The 27,081-nt window shown below is 42.5% G+C and overlaps 1 protein-coding gene across 4 annotated transcripts; it reads right to left on the reverse strand.

Annotated features, from left to right (window-relative positions):
• Positions 1-2,913: 2,913 nt before the first annotated feature.
• Positions 2,914-26,935, reverse strand: LOC6618130 (calmodulin-lysine N-methyltransferase). Of its 4 annotated transcripts, XM_032720218.1 has the most exons (3): positions 16,336-16,653; positions 11,242-11,877; positions 2,914-5,126 (listed from the first exon to the last, which is right to left on the reverse strand). In XM_032720218.1, coding segments are annotated over exons 2-3 (1,278 nt in total). In that variant the 5' UTR covers positions 11,244-11,877; positions 16,336-16,653; the 3' UTR covers positions 2,914-3,850. The 4 variants fall into 4 exon arrangements, with proteins under 4 accessions (XP_032576109.1, XP_032576110.1, XP_032576108.1 ...); XM_032720219.1 differs by lacking the exons at positions 11,242-11,877; positions 16,336-16,653 and adding an exon at positions 26,538-26,935; XM_032720217.1 differs by lacking the exon at positions 11,242-11,877 and having other exon boundaries at positions 16,462-16,653.
• Between the last annotated feature and the right edge of the window lie 146 nt (positions 26,936-27,081).

The following is a 27,081-nucleotide window of genomic DNA, read 5'->3' on the forward strand; positions in this document are numbered from 1 at the left end:
AATCAGCGGGCCAAAGGCAGCCCAACATCTGGCCAATTCGGATCAGCTGTTGGCCATAAACGAACCCGAAGTCGTAGTTAAAAGCGAACCAATGCCAAGGCCGAAAAGAAAAGCTTACGCCGAAGCTTTCCGCTCTCTAGCGCTCTCTCTCCTATGAGCGATGGAAAATGTGAAAATGGCTTTTCCCTTATCAGCGGCCGCTTATCAGTTGACAAACAGCCAATTTTGCTGCTGTGCTTTCTTTTGTTACCAAAAGGCTATGTTTAAAACTCATGCATTGGGCCAAGCTTTTTCCATAATTAAGCCAGCCGGGTTCCATAAATTTCATCGGACCGAGATCATCACTTTCCCTTTTCTCCGACTTCCAATGTGGCCCATTGTCTTGTGGCTTTAGTTTGGCGTCTTTGTTGTTGCTTTGCCCAGCTGACGGCTTTGATTAATGCTTAATCAGCAATATTATTGTTATTAGGTTTCTATAGCGGGCCAGGCAGCATTTTCATAAATAATTTGCCAGATACTTTGTGCCGAGCGCAGTCAATTATAAGCTCGAACAAAAAGTTTCTCTGCCACAAAAGATGCCACAAAATAATTGAAAATATATAATTGATTGTTGGCACTCATTGCATAATTGAGGTCTTTTGATGAAGTCAACAGAAACTTTTAAAGCTATCTAATTTTGTCTATCAGGTATTTATACAAATAGGGGTTGATCTCCTTAATAATATTATATATGCTCTGAAATGGAAATCATATTGTACTGTAGTTCTGTTGTGGTTATTTTTACGTAGAACTTCTTTGGAGTATTGTGTATTACAGTAATTTGTCCTTCGAAAAAACACAGAAATCAACATCTTTATTAGAGGTAATTTGCTGCTTATCGTTTGAGCTTTACCCTCATGATAAGGTTAACCATTTTATATGGCATAATTTCCACCGCTTCCGCTTCAGAAAAAGGTTTTAACCCAGCGACACGCATGGTAATTTCCTGTAATATATGTATGTAAGACCTTTGGTCCCTGGCCAACCATTAGTATGATAATTATCATTAATTATAATTAGACAGGTTAATATATGCGATGTGACATAAAGCCAGTACGTCTATTTTTAGGATGTCAAGGTTTCGAGGTCTTGGTCCTATATAAAAATGTCCTGGGCACCTGTAACGTCATGCTTCACTAGGGCGACACGAAGAGGCAGGTATTCCGGACATAAATAATAAAACGGAACGCCCCAAAGCCACCAGAATGCCTCGAGTCCGTCACAGGAGTCGGAATCTCCCGACATTCGTGCGCACTTGGCAACACACATTCCACTAATTCCGTTAATTAAAAATTTAATGAGGCTCTCCGATCTAAATATATCGCCGACACGAAGCCCAAACAATTGGAACACCTGTTGGCCACGTAAAATCCCTTGACGTGTTTCCCATGGGCAAAGGATTTCTTCGAGGCACCGGAAAAGGTATTTTGAGTCTCAAATTGAAATGTGTTTTCCATAAAATAAGTTAACCTGCTATCCCCTGGGAAAAATGGGTATCCGAAAATCGAAAGCGTTTTTCTCACACCTTTCATTTCATTTTTTTTATCGTGTGCCTGAAAGTAGGCAGCGAAAGTCTTTCCTGCGCGGCGCATAATTGAGTGGCGGCCATCATTGTCGTCGCCACAGTAAACTGATTTGCATACCGCCGCCGAGTCCAAGTCCCGTTCTCGGATCCATTCTGGCACTCGCTTGGCATGGGGCTCATGTCATTAGGAGTCTTCAAATGGCAGGACGAGAAGCTCGCAGGCCGCTGAATTTTACATGCCAGCGCGTGACACACGCGGCGTATGCGCAACGCCTTTCGCGGCTGGGGGGACAAGAGCTGCCCTTTTGACCTTATTCGGGTATGTTTGCACTTCCTGGAAGGGAAATTCTACACGGATATCGTTTCTCGTGCTGCTTATCAGTTAATTCATTGCACTGTGCTATGAAAAGCTGTTTGGCATATACATCTAAAAGTAAGTTTATATTGCAAATTTTGATTTTATTGTGGGTTGATGTCGTTTGACCCCCTTCCCCCCTCTGTAAGCCAATGCCAAATATATTTTACTTTGAAGTCAGCCACTCTTCTGATTCCTACTCAATGTTGTGGACCGCCTTTCCAAGTCTTTTTTGGCAGCACTGGTGTCGCCCGAGTCCCGTTCTTCCGATTCCTGTCCGACTGCGTTTGTGTGACTTCCCCGCCCATGTCCTGCTGCCCCGCTGCCCGGATTACATGTCTGGGGCACATCAAACAAGTTTACTTACCAATGACCTCGTTAATGACGAACACACACTGCCACACACGCACAAAAAGACTGGCAGGCACTCGCACGAACACACTCGCACAATCCTCAAAAGCCAAAAGGCAACTTTGTATGCGCTCGCCATGCTGTTGAGCTTACTTTGTAATTTTCGCTTATCAGATTTATTTTTATTTTTACTTTTGATTTTTTGTCAGCTGCCGCGCAACCCAATTCCCGTTGTGGAAAACTCGCTTCTGATCAACTTTTGGATGCCCTGTAAATGTAATTGTTAGGGACTCTACTTACTTTTAGCTGCTAGTGTTTCACACTTTTGAAATAAAAATCATGCTGAGGGTGTAAAGTACTCCCCTTTCTTTCAGGGTATCATGGGTGGCATTTGCTGACGTGATCCCCTAATTTCTGGACCCCTACACAGTTAAAGTAATTGCCTAGCCACTGTGGCAGTCGCAATAAAAAAGCGCCTGTTGCCGCCGGTTTCCTTGGCTGCCTCCTCAATCCCAACCCACATCGGCGGTTTAATGAACAGCTAGCTAATAACGCTGACAATATGTTTGCGGATGACGATTGCCATTGACATCACTGCAATGCGCCATTGCCAGGCCCTTTCGAGGCAGTAAAACAGGGCGCATATGTGGCATTTCGATACTGTATTTATCTAATCATCATCATATAACCATTAGCACATGCTCTAGGTAATTACAGTACACTAAGTTTAGTTAACTATTAATTAATTGGTCGAGCGCTGCTGCTTTGTGTGCGGTTTCCGGGAACCGACGTCCGTTTTCCCTTTTCCAGTTGACGGTGCTCTCTGCCCTTCTACGAAAGCAGCCAAAAAGTATGCTATTCAGCGTACACGTTAAATTCAAATAATACTTGTGTGTGGGTGTGGGTGGTGGGTGGAGGGTGGTGGGTGTGTAACATACATAGAGGTAACTACATATACATAACGAGGAGTATTTGTAAAAAAAACCTTACAAAACTTGTGGAATCAGCGGAAATCAAATTAACATATCAAAGGAATTTTTTGTTACACAACTAACAGTGAACTACGAGCTAAAGGTGATCACTAGACTGGTGCTTTTAAGCGGTGAACATGTACCATTATATTCATTAACATTCACATTGAGTATTTTAGATATGGTTGAATAAGTCCCAAGAGGACTTTCAAACGAACAAGGGATTCACATACGCCCTCAACGCGTGATTTACAAACAAAACATATTTCAGTAATTAAGAATTATTCATTTTTACGTTGATTAATTTAAACTCTTTGTTTGAAAGCTATTGTGTTCATTAAACCGAATACATTTATAATCATATAGATTTTTTCATATATTTCTAGCACCAGTCTAACGAGTTCGACTTGCTACATTTTTCTTCAGTGTGGAAGGAATTTCTTTTTGTCCGTCGAGACCAGCAGGTGAATTTCGATTCCCGCTGCTGACCTCATCATTGTTTAAGGTGTAAACTGGAATTTGCTTGCTATCAACTAAAACATTGACTAAGTATAATTGCACCTACTGCAGCCAAGTGGCTTCCCATTAAGACCTAACCCCTTCGATCTCCTAGCTGTGGCTCTTGCGCAGCCGCAGGAGCAACGGGTAGTGGAGGTCCTCGTCGTAGAGGGCGGAGTCCGCCTTCAGCTGGAGATGCCGCTGCCAGATGGTCTCGTTATAGCGAGTGGCCAACTCCACGCGGAAGCCCCTGGCCACGCACTCGTCCTGAAAGACGCTCAAGGTGCGCCCGCGACGAGGAGCCATGATCAGGGCCGATCCCTCGGGCGCCAGATAGTACCAGATGGTGTCCACCAGGGCGGATCGGGCCTCGTCGAAGAAGAGGCAGTCGGCGCAGAGGATGAAGTCGAACTTGGCCTGCTCTGCTGGCGATCGGGCAGACTTTTCCTGCCATTTCAGAACCGAGCACTTGGTATAGCAGCTCAGCTCGTTGAGGCAAACGGTTTTCCGCACGTTCTCCACCGATATCTCATTGCCATCGGTCAGGTGAACGGCATATGGAGTCGCATACTTGGCCAGCATGAGGCCAGCCAGGGAGGTGAACCCGCCACCGAGTTCCAGTATCCACTTGCCTCGATATGAAGCCACCTCCGAGAGGACCAGCGCGGTTAAAGCCTCCTCCGAGGGCCAAACGCATATGTTGCCCGTGTTATTGAAGCCCATCAGATCACTGGCGGTCAGCTGGCGCTCCATGTGGTGGATGTTCACCGAGTACTCCGCCTCGTTCTCCAGCTGCATGCGGTACTTGTACCAGTTCTCCGTCTTGCCCAAGCACTTCAGACTCACGTGATCCTCGAAGCTGTCCTGGCGGAGCAGATCGAAGCTCTTGAAGCGCCGCACGGATGCAGTTTGCTCCTCGGCGAACTCATCGCTGGACGAGGACACCGTCTCCTCGGAGTCCTTGCGCAGCACCTTGGCCAGGATCTTCCAGCGCTTCTGGGCAGTGCTCTGCAGGTTGGGCGTCGCCGGCGGAGTGGGCGGCATGAAGCCGTTCTCGCCGCTCTTGAGACGCAGAACCTCCTCCAGTTCGGTCTGCTCCGGCAGATTCCGGTTGATGTCCTTGTCCTGGTTATTGTTGACTGCGGCGGCCACCTCGCCGCCCAATCGAGCGTCCAGCGTCATCTTCTTGTGCTCCTTGAGCGCATTCAGTGTGTTGTCAATGTCGTACTGCAGTAGCAACGATATGGTTGCCAACTGTGCCACACCCACTTCCGGTGACTGATCGAGTTGAGTTTCCGTCGCTTTCTGTACTAAAGCTGCTGACATCTTACTTCGGGCCTTGTTTGATTCACTCTCGCTGTCACTTCTCAGTTTTCCATTTTCCGCCCTGCAATAGGCAAAGATAAAAGGGAGACAGAGTAACGAAATTAGTCCAAGTTTTCAAAAAGTTTTCCCCCCTCCACTCGATTTTCCACTCTGCTTCGGACCGCCCTCTTTCAGGCCCATTATTTTCCAATTATGAGTTTTTAATGGCATTAAAAATGCAAATTATCCGACCATAAAAATAAAACAAATTATACCTAGCGCAAAAATCCAAAGCAAAATCTTTGCCCACACTGATGTCGGCAAGAAGTCTGTCAGTATATGTACACTTTTGCCAGCACATATATATTTTATGAACAATATTTTTCGTAAAAAAGCAAGGTTTCGACTTTATTTCACTGTGTTATTATTGGGCAATTTGCAGATGTAGTCCAAAAATATTTAAAACGAAACGAATTTGCAGGTATTTGGTATCAGGCAACTTGATTCAGTTGTTAGATTCAACTTGATTCAAAAAAAGTATTAAAACAATATTCAATTACCCTGTCTTTATATAACAATTCCCAAAGTTTCAGATAATACCCAGTATTTTTGCGTATGGGCTGTCTCGGCCTTTAATGTTTTGATTGCTGCACATTTTCACTCTGTGTATTTTAGAATTTTCTGATTGGCCTTGTGTGTATGAATTCACAGAGCTTGGAAAATTTTACAGCCCGTAGAAAATTGTTAATTATGCTGACGTTAAAGTGCAGAACTGACCAGCTGGGAGTTTTTCCAGCAAAAATGGCCAGCGCATCACCCATTTCCCATCTCCCACTTTCCACTTCCCACGGGCATATGGTGTTTATCGGTGATAAGAGAGGGCGTTCGGCTTCTATTTTCCCGCACACCTGGCCATTGGGTTATGGGTGGGTGGTTCTCGGCTGACCAATGACACCTGCCCCGGAATTTCTCGTAATCACTGGCTGAGCAACGGGAATTCAAAGAATCTTCGTGTTTGTCTATGGCATTTTGGGGTAATTGGGGTGCAATGGTTTTTCCGAAAGAGTCTGGGGTTAAAATCCAGCTATGCGTAAACAAACACAAATTGTATGTGTAGGTTGGCAAACGGAATTAATTGATAAACAGCTTAAACACACATAAGTATGACGGATTGCCGCTATGTGTGTGTTTTTACTTATGCATCCGATTGTAATGGCTAATAATTATTAGCCGCGGGCACTCGCATTAATAATACGCACTGTGTGCCGTGGCTGGCTTTGCTCTGAGCTGTTTCAGAAATTCATTTATTCTGCTGCCACCGCAAAATGCGTTAATAATTGCGAATCCAAATATTGACAGCTTGACAAGTTGATACGCCGGTTGCAGGTGGACAAATACTCGGCGTTTATGTTTCAATTTTAATCAAAATACGCTAGCAGTGCAGCTAATGAGTTTTGTGTGTTTAAATCTCATTTAGATAGTGAATCATGGGGCGGACTAAAAAAAACGTTTTTTAAAAACTTCTTTAGTGAAATGTATATCCTGCTTATAATACTTTTTTTTTAGGTTATGAATAAATGATTAAATTAATAAATTTAGGCAAAAATTATCAAATCATGCTATTAATATATTCTAAAATTGAAAATAAAACCCCCAAAACGATTCAAATTCCCAATTCCTTGCCATTTCACCCAGTGTTTTGCATTCATTCCTTATCAAACATTAGCAACTTTTAAGAAGTTGCCCCCAAACTACAGAGAACCCTTCCGCCAGAAACCTGATTGCTGGCCCAATAAAACTTTTCCGGGCTTAAGAAGTATTGATTTGCATTTGCCGAAAGGGTGGAACATTAATATTGAACAGCATCCATTTCAGACGTAAGCCCGCATCTTCGCCTATGGCCAAAAGTTTTCCGCTAAAACTCCCAGCGAACTTTAAAGTCCAACGATAAAAGCCGACAATGTTTACATAATGCTCTGAAACCAAGCTGTCTGGAAAACTTCACACGAGGCTCGCCAGAGATTAGCTTAACATTTTTCGAAATGGGGAAAAATCACTTTTCCGTAGTTCAATTGCAAGCAGAATATCGACAATGGCGGTTTCTTCAATCATTGTAAATTTAAAGTTTTTACTCTGGCAAATTTATCCAATCCAATTCAATTCAATCACTTGAGAACTGGCAAAAAGTTGACAGAACAATGAGCGAAGAAAAAGGTTTTTCACTTACCACTTGCAGTTGCAGGAGGGAAAAGGCGAGCAGTGGGTTGGAAAACTCGGAAAAACTCAGAAGTAAGCGGAATGACTGACGTGCGTGTTGGCAACGCTTGTGGCAAAAACCTGCGAAGGGGCTGCCCCTTTCCACGGCTGTTGTTCGCTTTTCCTCAGCTTTTCAACCCCTCCCCCCAGAATTTTCAACAATGTGGCGGATCACGCGAGACCTTATTGGACACACTGCCGTGGTATATAGCCACATCCATGTGATGGATACGCGACGCTCGCCGCGCTCATTGCTCGCATTAACTCCTATAATTTATTATTTATTGCAATCTACTGTCACCGAAATTTGCTCAGCGTCTCATTTTATGTTCTTGTGCGGGTATTTTTTATGATTATTATTTTGACTCTGACCTTGGGAAAAAGTGTCAACAGACACATGACTTCTGGGCACACAGACAAATAGACAAACAAACCCTCGACAAAGAGCCCAGCTGTGAAAAAAGAGTTAACAGATAGCACAGTCAAATTAAATTTTGACTGACACCCGGAGAATTTAAAATATCAATTAAGATAAGAGGAATATTTTGGGAGCAGGTGATAAGGTATACTTAAAAGATTTCGTTCAACTGCCTAAATAGATTTTGTTATTCATTAATGCAGAACTGAGCATTTCAAAGAGACAATAGATATGTATTGTGCAACTTTCGTTCTGGCCAACACAGCTATTAGCAAAAATCATAAGTGAGAACTGCTTTTCAGTCGGCTAGCTCAACCATTAATCATCATCATTAATCCGCTCTGTACGCAGTAATTACCTTCGGCGCACAGGGCGTATGCGTAATCGTCGAAAGTTTTCAAACGCCTGCTACGCGCACATATATGTACATATTTTTCTCGAGCGTCTTAAACTTTTATTAGCGCACATAATCCCCACCGATTTACGAGCAACTAACTGTCTAGCTATCTCTGCTGATATATATGCCCCGATTTGTTTACTGTTTACAAGCGTAAGTTGATTTCGCCTGAGCTTTTTCGATATTCTCCCAATTTTGACTGCAGGCCAATGCCAACGCATCTCAGCCAGTATGCATGTACATCTGTGTATGCAAAGAGGTTGGGATTTAATTTACGTTCGCATCTGGTTTTATTGTGCACTTCTCCCCCCATTCAATGCCCAGTCCCATTCAGAATCCTCGGGCGGGTTCAAGTAAGTGCAAAAATGTAAATAAAAATCCAATTTTCTTCCGCCCGGCCGGTTGTCGGGTGTCCGAATAAAATATTAATTAAATTATTTGCATAGCACACGGCTTCGGCCTTCGGCCCACCCGGCCACCACCCAAACCCGCACTCCTGGTGTCCAGAAACATTTCCGGCTCGGCCTGGCCGAGTGTCGCCTCCCATTTTTTTATTGCCTGTCACTCACTCGCTTTGCCGCTTTCTGGGGTTTGGCTAAAATAATATTTGACGCCGGGGAAAAGGTTGTCAGTGTTCAGTGGGTGGTAATGGCACTCTGGGAATCGGGGCTTGAGGAGCTGGGAAAGCTGGGGAAACTGGCTGTCGAGGTGAGCGAACCGCACCGCCAGCTCGTGACATTCACGAAAAGTTCAAGGGGAATTCCCGATATGCTGCACTACACTGCACAAATAATGTGATTACGCCGGACAGTAATGACTGGCTAACACTGTCGGTGAGTTCCCAGAATGCCGCACCGTGTTTTGGGTGGGAAATTCGATCCAAGTGGTTTATTGATTCGATTTACTGGGAGTTTATGGTGAAATTCATTTAATTTTCCCCAGGACCTGACACAGAAAGGATCTCGATAAGCTTCTGTATTTTACCTGAGTATATAAATCCTTTTAAAGAGATAGCTTGGAATGAATAATCCAGCGAACGTATTTCATACTTATTATCCCTTCTTTCCTTAATTTCTTAGCATCTGGGATTGCCTTCCCGACATATTTGATGTTTTTTTGAGTATTTGGCATTTTGCAAGTTATTCGGAAATTGTGATAACAATTTAAGCCACGTACAGCTGGAAAATTTATATATTTTGCCAGGACCGTATGCTAACTCCCCCAAAACCCCTGCCCCCCTCATATGACAACACAATTTTCTTGTGTGCACATGCAAAAAGCGCAAATATGTAAAACATTTTGTGGAACCAACCGAAAGGAAAGTCGCCAACTTGCCAAATGGGCAAAAGGATCTTTGGAGGGTTCGACTTTCCCAGAGGAGGAAGCAGCCAGCCAGGGATCTGGCGAAAACTATATTATCTACTTGGGAAATTGACCCCCCCGGGGAGTCTGCTAGGGGGGTCCAGTCGATTTAATATCTCTCCCCTTCGTTTTTGGAGCAGGTCCATAGATGTAATATTTTCCAGCATCATTGCCAGGCTCTTAATCATCACAGGCGACGACAGACATTTTTGGCAGGCGCCACATTTAAAAAAAAAAAGAGGACCAACCAACGCCTTGATAACAAGCACCAGAAAGGAAACAACCTTGTTATCAAGGACCAAGGACACAGTACATCGTTAGCAGCTGACATTAACATAACAAACCCATGGAAAAATGTAAATGTAAAAGAAAAGACGACTGAATTTCCAGTTAATCCAGCCAGAAAGGACACCCAAATGGGTAGAAGCCACTGGAGCAATTAGGGAACACTATTTAATAGCGAAAGACAGCAAATCATATTTAGCAAAAGCCCAAAACTGGAAAATTGAATTCCGCCAACGTCTTGTTTCATTTACAAACAAAAATAAATAGACGCATCAATAAATGAACAGACAAATAGTTTGCGCCATAAACATGCACACAAACATGGCTCACATAAGTTGGCCAACACACCGAGTACAAACAGACCGTGTATTCCATATGTGTGTGTGCTTGTAGCTCTGGCTATATCCGCATGTACAGTGTGCACACATGGCTGTGTGGCGAACGTACACATATTGTCATGGAGACAACTGTCGCTTCAACTGGCAACTCAGTCAAATGTCTGAAGCTCCCTTCTTGCCACAGGATGAGGCAGTGAGATGGCTGTTTCTGAGCGAGAAATCTGGAGTTTGTGGAAGTTCAACTTAATAATAATAATAAGTTTAATCATTGTTTCATTGCATTAGTTAAATGGGATTATGTTTTGAAATCACTCTGACTCAGATATATGTATGTTACAAATGCTCGATGGATATATATGAATAATATCTCATTTGAATTTTTGTAAATATTAATCATTTACATGTTGATATGATCACTATTTTCGAACTCTAATAACAGCAGTTATATGTTTGTGGCATTTTAAACTCACACTTTTCTATTTTTTTACCCCATTAAATAAACATTCGGAATCCCGATTGTTTTTCAGATAAACTATTACAAATTTTATCAATGTTTCGTTGGCGAGGCTTGGCTATAAATCAGCTAAACAAACAACTGCCACGAGCACAGCGACATGGACGTGGCACATGCTAACATGGTACAGGACACTCTGCCCACTCTATAAATAGTTCCCAGAGGGGGCGTGGCAAGTGGGAGGGTTGCCCACCAGGTATCTGCCTCAGGTGCATCATATGCCGGCAGCCAGGCAAAAATGTGACGGGTGTCTATGTTCAACTGGGGTTGGGAATCTGGTTAAAGTTCTGCATATGTATGTGTGTGCGGACTGCTCCCAGGAACGGAGAGCATGCTCAGTGTCTGCTGGAAATGGTACCTTCCCTTAATGGGTCAAAGGTAAATACACTAATCACTGTGGACGAAAGTCCTCGTAATGACGATTTGTTTACCGTCGGAAAGGAGCTCATTTTGGAGGACTAACTAAACAAGACATTTAAGGTTGACCCAAAAGCCGCAATTTGCTTAAATTTCAATTTGTTAATTGAAGATTTTAGATATGTTTTAAATTTAAATTCGAATTTTAGGAAAATGAAAGTATGTTTACAATTAAATGATTAATAACAAGTAAAATTGTAAGAAACTTACATACTGCATTATATGATATAAGATAAGTTTGTGATAGTTTTCATCATCATTCATCATCTTTGCCCATTGCTAGGTATCAGGCATTCGATACCCCATAATTTTGACCCCGCTTAATACTATACTGTCGCACTTGGGTAGGCCAAAGGATGCCAATGTTGAAGCGGGGACTTCCTCTGCGTGCCACATAAGTGGTCCTTTGCCGAATAAAGCTGTGTTTCGACGAGGACCAAGAATGGGAGTGGGAGATTGTGGTAGTGGGTTAGCGAGGCCTGCCTAAATGGTTTCATCGCTCAGCTGGAAAGGCACGCACGCTCCACTGGCCGCACGCACAGCCTCCACGAGGAGTGCTCCGCCGTGGAGGGCAATCCGGGGAATTGGCCAAAGTAAACGTCGGATGAGGGGTCGCATTCAGATAACCAGTTGAGCACTGGAGTGGCATAAACTGTTACTTTAACTGAAAATATGTTTGCCAAGCAAACCTGCCGCTGCTCCGCTTTATTGACAAATGATTGACTGGCCGGGCTTATCTCTGCTGTGAGTGACAGTCAAGTTGGTTAACTCAGTTAACTCATATGTTATGAATGAGTCTTCAATTCGGCTGATTCTGACTTCCATGCTGACATTGTAATTCATTTGCTGGTGGCAGTAATATAAATCACAAAAATTGTCTATTAATAGAAAATCACTTCTGTTGTCGTGATATTAACAATAAATTATTATTGGTTATATTTGCAGGCAGTAAATTTAGTCAAAGGCTTCTACAAACTTGAATAAAATAATTTTGTGCAAGAAAAATAGTATAAAAAGACGGAATTGATTTAAATGACCCTTTTTTAAAGCCATAAACACGATCTTTAATTTGTTTAATATTGTCTCTTTGTTAAAAGGGAAAAGGTAAAATCAATCATAGTAAGGCAATCATCTTGGGTATCTGTATTAGTTCAAATAGTCATCCATCTATGCAGCTTTACGTATTCCATCGGACAAACAACCAACATTGGCCCCTTTTGCCATAAATCTCTCAATTGGAAAAACATATAGGTATTATATATATATATGTGTGTACATATATATGTGCTGGTAAAAACAAAAGTAAGTGCCTTTTTCATAAATCAAATCACAATTCAGAAATCTGTGCCCATTGAGGTTGGCTGCTGAGCCCATTGCACAATTTCAATTCAATTTATATTCTGCCAGCCTGTTTTTTGTTGTGCAAAATACTTGTAGAATGAAAAATATGAAAATGCATATAAGCGCAGGATGTTTTCTAATGAACTTTGACACATGAGAGTCGGGTGTCCATGCGAAGCCCTGAATCGCGTGTCCATGTCAAAAGTCGCGGGGGGCAGCTGGAAAACACAATGCCCCTAGCTGCAATGAATGAAAAATCAGCTTGACGCATGCAACTTTTTTTGAATTTGTTTTTCTCCGTTTTTTGCCAAGTGCCCTCAGGGCAAAACTTAACTGACTGATGGGTTGACTAACTGAGGGACAAACTGAAGGACTGACGAACTGACAGACTACTGCATACCCCGAGTCACTGCAAAAGCTAATTCCGACTGAATCGAAGTCCTACTGCTATCCAAATCACTTTAATCTCAGCCTCTCGAGGCTCAAGAAATTTATTTACTCTGCGAGTGGCTGCTCATTGAAAATTGAAAAATATGCATAAGTTCGAGTGGTGGCATTAGAGATTCTGTTTTCCCAAAATGGAAGAATATTTTTCTTTCACTTTTTTTGGTAAGTGAAAATAAGCTTTATGTGTTTATGAGCAAACTTTGGATTTCAAAATCGTACAATATTTGCTAACAAGCGTTATTTGCTCTTACCATACTTAGTAGCTTAAGCGTTAACGAATATTTTCTTTATGAATAGAATTTTACGCCAAACCCATTACCTGCCCAATATGCCGGTTCGCCGGAAAGGGTAGCCGCAGAAAAGCGAGCTTATCGCCAAATCACGGCCAACTGCAGCGAAAATAGTTGGTTAGTTCGTTAGTTGATTATTACACGTCCTGCCACCGCTGCGCTCCCCTTTGGCCAGCCCCTCATATTTTTCTATATTTTTTGTTTTGCGGTCGCCACTTCAGTTGCAGTTGCAGTTGCTGTTGTGGCAATTGCTTATCACAGCTTAATGGGTCACTGCATTGGGGGAAATTTTCGTGCTGACGCGGCATGTGCGTAATGCCGCAGGATTACGTATCCGCCAGATCCTCCGGACGCAGAGAGGCTCACATTATGCAAACTTGGCAATAAAAATTCAATTAAGCTGCAAGGACGCGCTGTCAAGTGGGAAGCGGGAAGGGGAAGGAGGAGGATGGGGGGATTAGGGGGGGACTTTTCCGACTTTGCCGATAAATCACAAAATTTTCTAAAAGCCCTGCGGCTTCAACAATAACAAATTGTAACATGCTGTGCTGCCGCTCACGACTTTGATGCACGTTTTAATTATAATTTTGACGCCAACTGTTTAAACACAGCAACTCACACACGCAACGATAACAGCGCAACAACAATCCGCACTAATTGTTTGCCTTCGAATTGCAGGGAGGGGGATGGGTGCGGGGTTGGGGGCTAGGAAAAGCCAAGGGGAAACGCAAAGCCCCACATGTGTGCTGCGGCACGGAGGAGGTGGGAGGCAGCCACAGAAAGGACTCGTGAGGCAGGACCGCCAGGACAATGGCCAGCTCACATGCACAGACGCTCTCACTCCGCTCAGAGGCGAAACATGGTCAGCCCAAGTCACGAAACCATCTGCCCCAGGCATTGAGCCAAGAAAATGCACTGGGAAATTCCAGGAAATTCGGATTTCAGATGGTAGCCAAACACAAAGTCCGGGTTTATCAGATGAGCCCTTTGGTGCCTCGATGGGTATGAAGGTTATGATTGTTAGCATTATAAAGTCTTATAGATTGTTATTGCAATGCAGGCATCATTCATGTATAGTAATATTTAATATATGTACACATTATTATTATTAAATAATATATGCAACAATTACTCAAAAATGTTCATCGTATGGAAGTGATATAAATTATGTTTTCGGATACATGACGCACCGAAATCACAAAGGTCAAAATCATTGAATATTATCAAACGCAGAAGATAACCATTTACACGTATACGATAAAGATTTCGATTCCACAAAAACAATGCCAATGGGCCATGTAAAAAAGAACATATACAATCTCTTTAATCGGAAATGTTATGAAAATGCGGTCAGTAGGCATGATAAACCCTTTTTGAATTGCTCACTCGAATGGTTCACTAACTGATTATGTACAAATCGAACAAGTCAGCTCGATAGTGCTTAATTAAAAAGGCAAGCGATTTTTATTGTAGATAAAATTATAAAGTCCACTTCGATCAAAACGGAGCTTATATAACGTATGCTCCAGAATTTTAAGGCATGAAGTTGGTTGGATTTAAAAGTAGGTAAGCCAAAAATTGTGTCATGTTGCGAGTCAGTGATTCAAATAAATAAATTCTCATTTCTAGACACTACCTTGCTGTGCTACACTTTTTCGCTCAGTGCACTTCGGCGAAAGGCGCAACTTTCGACATGTGACCGTGTGCCATCTGTGTATAAATGAGAGTGTTTTTGGCGACTGCGGCGGCTCTGCCATGTGGCCCAATCCGTGGACAGGAGTGATGCAGGGGCATCGGGTGTGTGTTAGATTTATGGCCACGAGGCGATGGATACTGGCTACTGTGCCACAAGCCGTGTGTGCGAGTGTGTATAAGTTCTACTCAATTAATACTCATCAGCGTGACATTAGTGCCGTTTGCAGATGAGTGGGAGGATGCACAAGGACGAGGTATGAGCACGTGCATGTGGAACGTCCCAATTGTTTGGCATTCTGGCAGGACCCTGTCCCCTCCCCTGATTCAGCTCTCAATCACGGCTCATTTGCCAGACGTCTTATTCAGCTCATCAATAAATCGGGGCCATAAATCTACTTCAAGTGTTCGCCTCATCATCAACAGACATTTTTTATGTCGCTCCCGAACTTTAAAGCGAATAAATATCAAACGCTGTCGCATCCCAGCAGCGTTTTTATGGCAAACAGAAAATTTAATGCGACTTTGACTTTAATTAGGCCATAAAGTAGGGAACTACAGACGCAACGCGTGGCCAAACTCAAGTTCAAGGAGTACATAAAGCAAGTAGCCCAGAAAGCGACGGAAAATGGAAAAGCCGAGGAGTTTCAGGGGAAAACTTGACCGAATGGGAAATGCCGGCGAGTCACTGGGCGTAAATTAAATGTAATTGAAAGCGATTGACAAATAGAATTGCGGATTGGCAGGGCAAAAAGGGAATTGCAATTGGGATTGATCCAAGCTCAATTAAACTCTGAACCCGCTTAGAATTATTTTCTGAGTATTGCAAACGAATTGAGCAGAAAACATACACTTTTCGGAATTTTGTCATTACCCTTTCTACGAATATAAATTTAATAATACTCAAAATTGATTAAAAACGGAAACAGAAAACTGCTCGTATCCTTTATGAACCTTTTGCCCAAGGTTTTAGGGCTTTGCAAAAATATCCTTTCCGCTTTGCTGCTTTTCAATAGCCCCAGAGATCCCTCTCGAAATTCATTTGACTGGCAAGCTCTGACGAAACGAACTTTTGGATGCAACTTTTGGCAAGTATTAACCCTAGCGTTGACCTTTGCGAGGACTTCGGCTAACAGTCAGCAAAACAAAGGCTGGCTAGTTTCCACTTCCGGCAGCTGAGAACTTTGCAGAGAAATAATATTTACTTTTACCACGGCGACCTTCTGTGCAGCTTAGTCAAAAGTCAACGGGCGTTAGATAAGTTATACTATGTTTGGCTTGCGATTGATAGCAGGGCGGAATGCGTGCGATTGAGATAAGATCCAACTTATCTTTGGAAATATTCAAAAATCAAAATCCATTTTTTCGGTTGCCAGGCAGAGAGATTTTTTGTCCTTTTCGGTTGTGTATATACATCAAAACAAATCAACTTGCAGTTCGTAAAATATCATACAACTGAATGAACTACAAAACGCACCGAAACTTACATTTGCATTGAAAAATGTTTACAAAAAAGATTTCAAAAGTCATTTACCAGTCAAAACGCTATCGGCGAGGCAGTTGAGTCGATGCAAACTTCCAAGTGCTTAAGATATGTGTTCTCTTGATACATTTATTTAATACTCGTCACTTAACACATATTTAATCATTTTTGTTGTACCTTTCCATTCACAAAATGCTTGGCATTTTAGCTATTTTCCTTTGATGATTTTTTCCAACAATATTAAAAGCCACACACAAATATTTTCCCGCAGCACTCGCCGCGAAAGTAGCAACAAACTCAATGAAATTCAATGAAACTAGTGTTTTCCGCCCGGCCAACGTTGCGTATGAGCGACGACGACAAACTGAGCCCGAAAACCATGTCCGAAAATCCAAGTAGCTCGGTCGCATCGAACATGTTCGTGTTGGCTGGCATGACGAATCTCATCGAACATGTTGCGGGTGTGGGTGATGCTTTGATGGGGTGACGGCCTTCAAGGCGAAGCGGGAGGTTCCGCTGGCTTATCACTAAAAATTAAGACAAAGATGTAACGCGCTATAAGCGAAATAAAACAAACAAACAGCCGGGGGTTAAGAGGTTAAAGGGGTCGACGCGGCTACAGCCACGGTGCATGCCATTACAAAGGCTTATAAAACTATTTAAGCCACTCACTCGCGGTTCCGACCAGGACTTTGCCTATTTTTCAACAAATTGTACGAATTAATTTTGGGTAGAAAGTAAAAGAAAGCACAGGATTATAATTTGTAATTTGGGAATTTAATTTTTTTAACGCTGAAGATTAATTTATCCAAAATCAGTGCTGTGAAACCGTATCATTTTGATTCTGATTCGGTTCGGGGTTCGAACGTTAACGATTGATAGGTTTCCGGTTGGCGAACCGGTTCGCAAACAAGGCCTTTAAAAAGGCTTTGCTTCGAACCAGGGCCTTTTTTTAAATAACTATAAATCCCTAGTTATTCTCATTCTTCATAATGAAAGATAACGTTTATAAGATATTCTTACAGAAATCCTTTCTTAGAATAGAGAAAAATTAAATCAATTGACTTCCACTGACTTGTATTTTATAATAAATTTAAAAAAATTTAAATTTATGCATGCCTTTCATATAATTCATATTCATATAATTAGTAAAAATGGGTGCATTAATTGTACACTGTCAAAAGGGATGGAAGATATATACGATAAGAATAAGATATTATTGGTTAAAGTTGGCCAAATGAACAGGATTATTAAATTATCAAGAAATTTAACCCTTTGCTTAAACAATATAAAATTCTGTTTTCTTCTCTAAGCAGATTTGCGCTAAATGTTACACATTACCCAAAATATTGCGAGTTTGTCAACACTAAACAAATAGTTACATAATTTCTTGAACCAAATCCGATTTATTGAAGGATCGGGTTTGGTTCATCTTAATGCTTTCTTTTATCAACAAATCTGAATCCCTCCGGTTAGAAGTGGTTCACCGCACTGGGCTTATTTTCTCTGGTAAATAATATATGTATTTCAAAGATATCTCAAACAACTAAGGCACAGCTCAGCTTTTGGAAAATCTGCTTTTACTTAACCTCATTCCCGCGAAATCCGCAGAATCGAGGCTGAAACTTTAGTGATGCACATCTTGTTACCAATTCTAGCTTATCTGCTAATGGCTGTGAGAAAGGCCGGCTCAAATTAGGGAAATGGAAAAGCGAAAGGGGTGGGTCGAGATTGCGTGGGCTTCTTCTGACGTGTTGATGTCTCTCTTTCTTGGCCAAATTCTTGCGCGTTACTTGGCTCTTGTTGCCTTTAAATGATTTTCCATTTGCACATTTCACGCGTCCAAACGGTTGGCTTGTTTTTGTTCTTGCCGCTGGCTAGAAAATTCGCGTTCATTCATAAAAAAGAAGGTGAACACGCTTTTGGGCGTCGGACGAGCGTCGGGAAAGCGTCGAGCGATGAGCGTGGAAAACGGAAAACAATAAAACGCCAGGCAGCGACGCGACGCCGACGCCGGCAGACCAGACAACCAGGCGTGCTAAGTGAAAATCGAGGGGGTGCGGAAAAGCGCGGGGATGTGGGCGGAAAATCTTGTGGGTGGCCGAAAGGCAGGGCGGAGGGAGGCACCCAAGTTTTTTTGGTCGTTCGCAATTTTCGCTCTCTTTGTTGTTGCGTCTCTTACTTTTCGCTTTATTTATATTAATACACATCGCATTCGTATCAATGAGTGTGTTTGGGCTGGGAAATCTTTGTCTCTGTGTGCGTCTTATTTTTATTTATTTTCTTTTTACCCAACGCGCCTGAAAACAGAAACACGAAGCGAGCAAAAAATTAATGCCGCATATTTGTTACTTTTTACTACAAACACAGACGAGGGAACAAAAAGAAATTTTCAAACAACGGAACCGGAAAAAGGAACAAAACTTCGAACACTGCGGGAAAACTGTTATCTGCACTGCGAGAAATTGTACTTCAATACGATAAACTAAATTAATTTGATAAACTATTAAAAACTATTTGACTTCATAAACCAATATAAACTTTAATTACTAATAAAAAAAGAAATTTTTACATTAGCTGCTGAATAAAAACCACATAATAGCTTTTCCAATCCTTACAGACTGAACTCTTCTTTTTTATCTGGTATGAATTGATATCGAAAAAAGTGCAATGTTTTCTTTTGTGTGTTCACCTAAAGAAGGGAAAACGTCCGAGCTCCCATACTCAGGCATTTGATTTTTTCCGTTTCTGCCAGAAGGAAAAATAAAACAGAAATAAACGGAAAATGTCAACCCAAACAAGACAAAGAACGAGCTGCTAGTCGATAAGGTCGTCCAAATCAAAACACACACAGAATCGGGTTAGGATTGGTTCGAGCAAAAAAAGGAAAAAAGGACATGAATTGGAGGAGGCTGGTAGTCCAGGATAAGCTCTAATTCCTGGCAGGATCTTCAGTTCCTTTCGCCGAAACTCTGCATACCAATGCCATGATTTATTATTCTCATTAGCGGCTTTTGGCGGCTTGCTGCTCCCCAAGGATCATTATTGATAAGGGTCGGATTAGCGTCATCAGAGCTCAAATTTCAGCGGTGACAGAGCGGGGACTTTACATTGGATAACTTGTTGTCGTTCGCTTACGTAATCCAATTTTCGCCATTTGCCTGATGCCAAAAACCTGCGTTTATTTTTAAAAGCAAAGCAGCGAAGAAACCCGCAATTACACTTATCTGTGTGCTGTGCAAATAACTCACGGCTCATTTGCAGCTGCACCTGAAGGCTTATTAAGACCTGGCACAGGAACCCTCCCTCAGTCGGAACCCAAAACACCAACCCATGTGCCATGCTAGCCGAGTTATGAGAACTGCCAGCCGAGTTAAATCACAAGGGGCCAAATGAAATAATGATACTCGTACACCGCGCACACAGTTGGCATTTTCGATTTGCGTCAACGTCGTCGGTCGCTGTCAGTGTCCGGAACATGGACGAACCCAGTCCGTAGAAGCCCCAGTCCCCATGCCCACAAAAAGACCGCATCCCACATCCCGACCCTCGCGGCTGAAGGGAAGCTGCCTGCTCATGTAAAATTGATGTACAAGCGGTCCCGTCTGGTCTGCATTCGAAATAATTATTAATAAAAATAATGTGCCATGAAATGTTTTCGTTGTCGTCCTCGCCGATGCACTTCCGCCTCGGCCCGCATCACCCTTCCTCAGCTGGTGGATGGCATGGTTCTCGGGTAATTAACACTCAGCGGGAAAGTTCAGTCAGCTGAAAGACTGACCCGGGACCCATTCTGCAGGCCAAGAGGGGTTAAGGTTCCTGAGATGTCGCGTGGAGCTTTGCTAAATGGGTTACTTAAAAGTTGAAATGAAGAAAGTGTTGAAAATGCACTGGGATGTTGGGGTATAAACCCAAAACATCAACAATGTGCCACAAGTTGGGTAATACTTTAAGGTTGCAAGAATGAGTAATATGCATTGCCAGAGAGATTGTTTTGTTAGCAATGACAATAAACCATAAAAAAGTAAATAAAAACAATATTATTATAAGCGTTAATTAGCTGCACAGCTATTATTCACGCTAAAGGAAGTACTAATTATCTAGCAGCGCTGAACAAAAAGCGACATCCTTTCTGAATTGAAATCCAGGTTTAGACTTTGCAAAGTTGGTAAGGCACTCGGGTTGCCCTCTTGTTAGCCATTGCTTTGTCGTACTGCTCCCTTTGCTAATTATGGCATTTTTCTTGCTAACAATTACTGCCAAATGGCTGAGAGCACATTGGGCATTAAGTAGCTGATTACCCAACCCCGACAGACGCCATCGGTTTGCGATTTCAATTAGCCGCGGATCCAATTTTGAATTTAATTAAATCGATTATTTTTAAACGGGCAGTATAATTACATTTTATTTTGCATTAATTGCCGCCGCCTTCTGCCGTTCGCCTAGGCAAACATTTCGCTTTCGCATATAACTTTTATTTATATTTGAAAACTTGGCACAAAACGTGCCACACAATGTGCAGTGGATGACGCAAGACGTATATTTTCTGCTTTTGGCAGGCGACTGGCTGGTGAGCCCAACGCGATTTCAGCTGCATTCAACATAAGATATTCGCTCTTGTTTGCATTGGCATTGCAGTAACTCGCAGGCATTGTAATTACTTTCAAATTAATGGCACATATGCTAGGCGCAGTCAAAGTCCGCGTTGCGCATACGCCGCGTTGCCCGCCCGCAATATTGACACATTAAAGCGGAATAAGCCACACTTATGCGAATGTGGTTCACGAATTTCCCCCTTAGCCATAGGAAAATGGGAAGGCAGAGGTGCACAGCCATTTGTCGTGTGTTCATTGAAAAATACATCACCGAGTATCTTTGCCGCGAACAGGCGATAAATAGATAGATAGATAGAAACCTGAATGAGCAAAGTCAGAGCAGGGCATTTTAAATGCTTTCATTGCACAGCAAATTACACTTTACCATTTGTTAAGTAGTTTATTTTTATTTAACTAGATAGTTTAGTGACAGATTTCGTATAATAATGATTATTCAATTTAGTAACACAGCTAGCAAATCAGAGCTCTTTGAATTGTTTCAAATTCGGTTCCCAATCATCGTTATAAATTCGCCTATTCACAATTTTCCCATTTCCGCACCCAGACGCATAAAATAAATAATATAAATCCGCAAAATGGGCGGCGAATTGACAAATATGTAAAAAATGCTGAGCGCGGCAAGCGGCGGCGGAAAATTAGTGAGCCAGGGGCACTTGAACGCGCACCCAGCGATGCCATCATTTCGATGCCCAGAAAGTTGGCAACAAATTCGCGCGCCGTTCCTCAAGTGCTGTTCGCCGCCACGCCCACCGCCCCGGCCACGCCCACAGTCGCCCCCAGAGAAGTGAAGTGCTCGAGTGCGGCTCGCACTCTAGAACATTTTGTTGGCGCTGAGCGCCCCATTGAAACTGTTCATGCCATAAACTTTTGCAGCTCGAGTTTTCGCGCACATTTTCCCCTCCAGATTTTTTACTGGTGTGCTGGGCATTGGGCCATTGCATTGTGAAATATTCAATAATAATAATAATAATGTTCGCCTTGACCACGACGCATATGCTGAGTGCCAAAATGAATGCTCTGGCTGGCTACCCCTTGAAGAATTCTCGAAGGACACGGCTGTTTGGTCTGTGTGGAGGATACAAGGGCGGGGAAATGTTTGCCAAAATATGCGCAGAATAAATAAAGTCTAAAGTAAACATTTGGCAATGTTCCGCGCATTTCCACATTGAATTACACATGAAACATTCATTTTTATTTCGATCCCATGTCAGTTTTTAAATTTGTTGCAGCCAGTTTCATTTAGTCTATGTTTTAAGCGAATGATAAGCATTAATCAAATTCTTTAACAAACTTCTGATTACTTTTCTTCATTGGAAATTAAATGGCAGAACTTAAAACATTAAATTATACACCCATCCAAGTTCATTGGCTTATTTCGGAAAAGTCTCGCCATCAGAATGCAAACACATTTTTGGCTTTTGTTGTCTGCACGAAATTGATTAATTTATTTTTATGTTTATATGTCCGTGTGGGCCCCTTGTTATCCATTTGCCATTAGCGCCATTGTCAGCGCACTCGAAATGCTTTGTGATATATACTTTTTATATCAGCCAGACAGCATCTCGCCGTGGATTTATGTATCCTCTATTTTCCATCTATACTGTATACATTATTTCGAGATCTCTGGCCAGCGGACAGTTGGCCATTAAATGGAAGACCCGGATTCATCATGTTTCATTTTTCTCGGTTTACATTCAATTTGCTTTCGACATTCGCTCGCAATGGTGTTTGAGCCAAAACATTTGGTTTCACTTTGCGCATAATTAACTTTTGCAATCGCCGCCTGGCGAGCAATTTGCTTATTTATGTACACTTTCGATGATTATGAATTCAGGAACTTTGCTCTCGATTTGGCAATTTACGGGGATTAGAAAAGAGGAAAGAAAGCCTGCCATAATTATGCATAAATAACTTGGGTGTTGTGTATACGCAAATTGAATTGTTCTGAAAAGGTTACAAAAATAAATTTAATCGCAGCCATAAATATTAATCACCTAATGTTGCGCAAATGCTAAAATTCAAACTTACTTATACCGCTTAAAATTTACATCAAATGTGCGAAAATCAGTTTATTTTAACACAGCATAAATTTGCCAATTTGGTGTTTCGCTTGAAATTCAACTTTTGTATGGTTCCCTTCTCCCAAGTGCCACGTTGCGTATGAGTAATGAGCACAAGCATTCGATTTCGCGCTCTTGGAACGATGCCAAGCGTGCTCAGACAATGGACCATTGAGCGGAAAACTGGGCAGGGAAATGGGAGAGGTGTGGGAAAATGGAGCGGGGAAAAGCGTTCGGAGGAGTGAGCAGCGCAGCCAGACGCAGACGCAGCGCCGGCGAGGAACAAAAGCCATTGCCAAAATAGCCAAGTAATTGCAAATCGCCAAACTCGTGCAGTCAGTGCGAAGGAATGTGAGTACGTGTATAAATAATTCGGGACCTCCTGGCCGAGATGAGATTCTGGTGCTATTTATATTCGCACGCAGCTTGATATGGCTTTGCTCTTTGATTACGCATACGCCCCGTTCCCCCGGCGGACTTCATTTGTGCACGCGTGTGCGCTTAATTGTCAGCAAAGTGCACTCCACCTTTCACTTGCTTACTTAAATGTAATTGCACACAAAAATGCAATTAAACAGCTTGACGCATGCGGCGCGAATTTCCACGCTTGGCAAGTCGGTTGGCCTCGGAAAACTCCAGCTCCCAACGAGCTGTCAGCTGTCCGTTGCCTGGAGCAACTTAGCTGCCACTTCCATTAGGGAGTATGCTGGGTAATTGGCTTATGAGGGCTTTATAAATTTGAACTCTTTAAAAGACATCCCTTCACTGCTTCTTTGCTCAAATTGGGTGTCAGATTATAAGTCTAGCTTTTTTAAATGAAGTAAGAATTATGCCTTTTTGAATTAATCTCCAGCTTTAAAAATTATCTTTTGCTGCATAAGTTTACATATAGCTATCTTTCGACTCCATAAAGCCGGCATCATTTTCTTTCGCTTTTCCTTTAACAATTGATTGGCATCGCCCGTAGAATCACCACCTCCTCCTTGGCCATTTCTGCAGTTTATCTTCATTCATCTCGGGCAGCATCGCCTGAAAAGTCGTAAATTTTAAATGCTTTTGTGGGTCATTGCTGCCGCGATGGCAAAGTCCAGGCAATGAGCATTCAAACGAGGCGAAGACGAAAGTTCCAGCTGAACCTGTGCCAAGCGGGTCTTTTGAACTGCAGCCTCTCGGCTTTCCTCCAGCCCACTTTTCCTCTCAGTCGAAAGACGAAGGAAAATTTATGCGCCTCGCTGCGCCGGTCAGCGAAATGGCGCCAAGGTTCAAAGCTCCAAGCAAAGGTTGAGCCAAGGGGGGAGGGGGGCAGGGCCAGTAAGTGGCCCCCTCCCCTGGCCACATGATTGGGTTTTGGCCACCGTTGTTCCCTTTCTCGCCGCTCTGCCTTCGCTGGCTTTCTGCATTCAGTTTTATGGCAAATTGTTTGCAACAGAGTTTGAACTTTTATTCGGGGCCCTGTTCACTTGTTTTTTCGGCCATGCAAAACATGTCGCAAAAGCCGGGGAAAAATTGTAGCTGCACTGCAGCCTACCGAAGGACAAGGGATACGCATACAGGGAAATGGGGGGGGAGGGTCGGAAAAGTGTTGGCCCATCACGTATACGTAATGTGTTACGTTGAAGTAACAACAACGAGGGTTGTGTGAGAAGTATTCAAGCCGAAGTTTGTACAATAGCATGGCTTTAATGGTAACAAATTTAGAGTTAGTTAATTGAAATGAATAAGTGAATGCCTCTCTTTAATAATCATCAATATATGTTGATATACTATGTAAACTACAACTAATCAAATAATATTCAAAGATAAATCCAATAAAAATACGCTAACTTCTTAAATGAATATTCCCGAATATATCAGTCCAATGTGCCGCCCCTTCTGAATTCGAATCACTTTATAGCCATCGAGGAGCGGGCTAACAAATACACAGGCACTTATTGCAATTTCAGCCACATACATATACATATGCACAGAGCCAAGGCAAAACTCGCAAATTCGCAGACAACTCAGAAACTCGGTGCTCCAAAGTGCAAAGCGGCGCAAATGTTCAGTTTGGATTTATTGTTATGCGATTCTCTCTTGTCTATATATATAAATACATGCTATATATATGTATGTGTGTGTGCATGGCACTGCGGCGAAATGTATTACAATTAATTTGGCACACACGGCGTATGCTGAATATTATTTGGTCTCTGCAATCGAGCAAATCCGCGGCAATTGGCAATTATACAAATTCTCTTCGCAGACAATCGCAACTGCAAAGCACACAGCAGACGGGCGGGTTGCGCGGGAGGGGGCGTGGCAAGTCCACCCACGGGCATGGTGATTGATGATTCGACCTCCGATGATGTGACAAAGTGGCAGTTCTGTACACGGTGCCACCCACGATGCCCGAGGTGATGCGAGGTCGGGTCAAAGGTCTGCGGCTGATTTGAACTTTAAATGTTGCAGCGACATTTGCATTTGGTCTTTAAAAATATCACGCACGTGGAGTATGGCTGCACATGCACTACGCCCAGCTAGTAGTTCACTGAGAGAAGGTATTTACCCACGCCAGTTCACCCAGTTGTCAATATAGTAAGCTGAATCATCCGAGACCCTTACATTTTCCATTTATTTGTATTTAATGCTTTAATTTCCATATCAGGATTTATTTCTATATTTCTATACCCACGTTATATATATATTTTCTATATCCGTTACTTGTCGAAAAGTATGTAACAGGCAGAACGAAGCGTTTCCGACCATATAAAGTACATATTATATATATATTCTTAATCAGGATTAATAGCCGAATCGATCTGACCATGTCTATCTGTCCGTCCGTGAGAACGTCGAAATCTCAGAAACTTATAAAAGCTAGAAGGTTGAGATTCAGCATACAGATTCTGGAGTCAAAGACGCAGCGCAGGTTTGTTGATCCATGTTGCCACGCCCACAAATCGCACAAAATTGATACATCCACACTTTTGAAAAATGTATTGATATTTTTTCATATTTTCATTAGTCTTGTAAATTCTATCAATTTGATACAAAAAAACTTTTTGCCCATTTTTTCTCATTTTATTTTCATTGTCCCTTATATCTATCGATATTCCAAAAAAAATTTGAAATTTCGCTTTCTCACTTCTAGCTAGCTCAGTAACGAGTATCTGATAATCGGGGAAGTCTACTATATAAATATAGTACTATAGACTATAGCATTCTTTATAGTTTCGCTTGATTTCTAAGGAAATGAAAAGGAAATCAAAAATAGTCAAGTCCTCGACTATCAGATACCTATGCTTACATATGAGAGAATGATAAAGATATTCGAAAATGGAAGAAGACATTATCTTGTCATATTCCGAAGCATAATTGCTTCACTAGAATCTACATCCTTAGTCTTAACCGTCTAGCTTTTATAGTTCCAGAGATCTTGACTTTTATACGGACAGATAAACGGACAGACCGAGTTTAGGTTATGATACGCTTTCCTCTTTCCGTAACATTCTTTTTAATGAGTCTAGTTTACCCTGTAACTCTAAGAGTAGTACGAGTAGCTGATGCCAACTGAAACAACTTGTCTGGATGCACTTACCTGTGTGTCAACAAAAAACGTATCTAGTGCGTCTAGAAGCAGCCAAAAGGACCACCTGGATGCCGCCTCCAATGCCGATGATCGAGCTAATGGCCCCCATGTCACAGCGACGGGCGCACACTCTTCATCCATCCGCTTGGCCGCACACTCGACGCGGGGAATCCGGGCCCCAGCCAGAACTTCAAACGCTCGCCGGGCACTTCGTTTATTTATACAAGAAACAAGTTTATGCCGAGAAGAACCATTCGCAGGCACTTAGCAGGCGCTCGCGTTTATTATCTTAATAATTTTCAGAGTTCAGGCGGCGCTCTTTGACGCACAACTAGGGATTCCTGCTCGCATGAGAATGGGATTCGGATCGGTGTCTCTGGGTCCCGACCAACTGCACCGTGCGAACCGGAGGCGGCAACTAAGCGAATCGAGATTCTGTTGGCACTCGCACTTCCCAAGAGCCAAGTGCACGCCGAGCGATTTGTTTATCCATCTGCTGCGTACGCGCGAATTTGTTCGTTATTAATTGCAATAAATGGTGTCGGCGTGGGCG

The sequence above is a fragment of the Drosophila sechellia genome, chromosome 2L, assembly GCF_004382195.2.
Source record: "Drosophila sechellia strain sech25 chromosome 2L, ASM438219v1, whole genome shotgun sequence".
In the NCBI taxonomy this organism is placed as follows: Eukaryota; Metazoa; Arthropoda; class Insecta; order Diptera; family Drosophilidae; genus Drosophila; species Drosophila sechellia.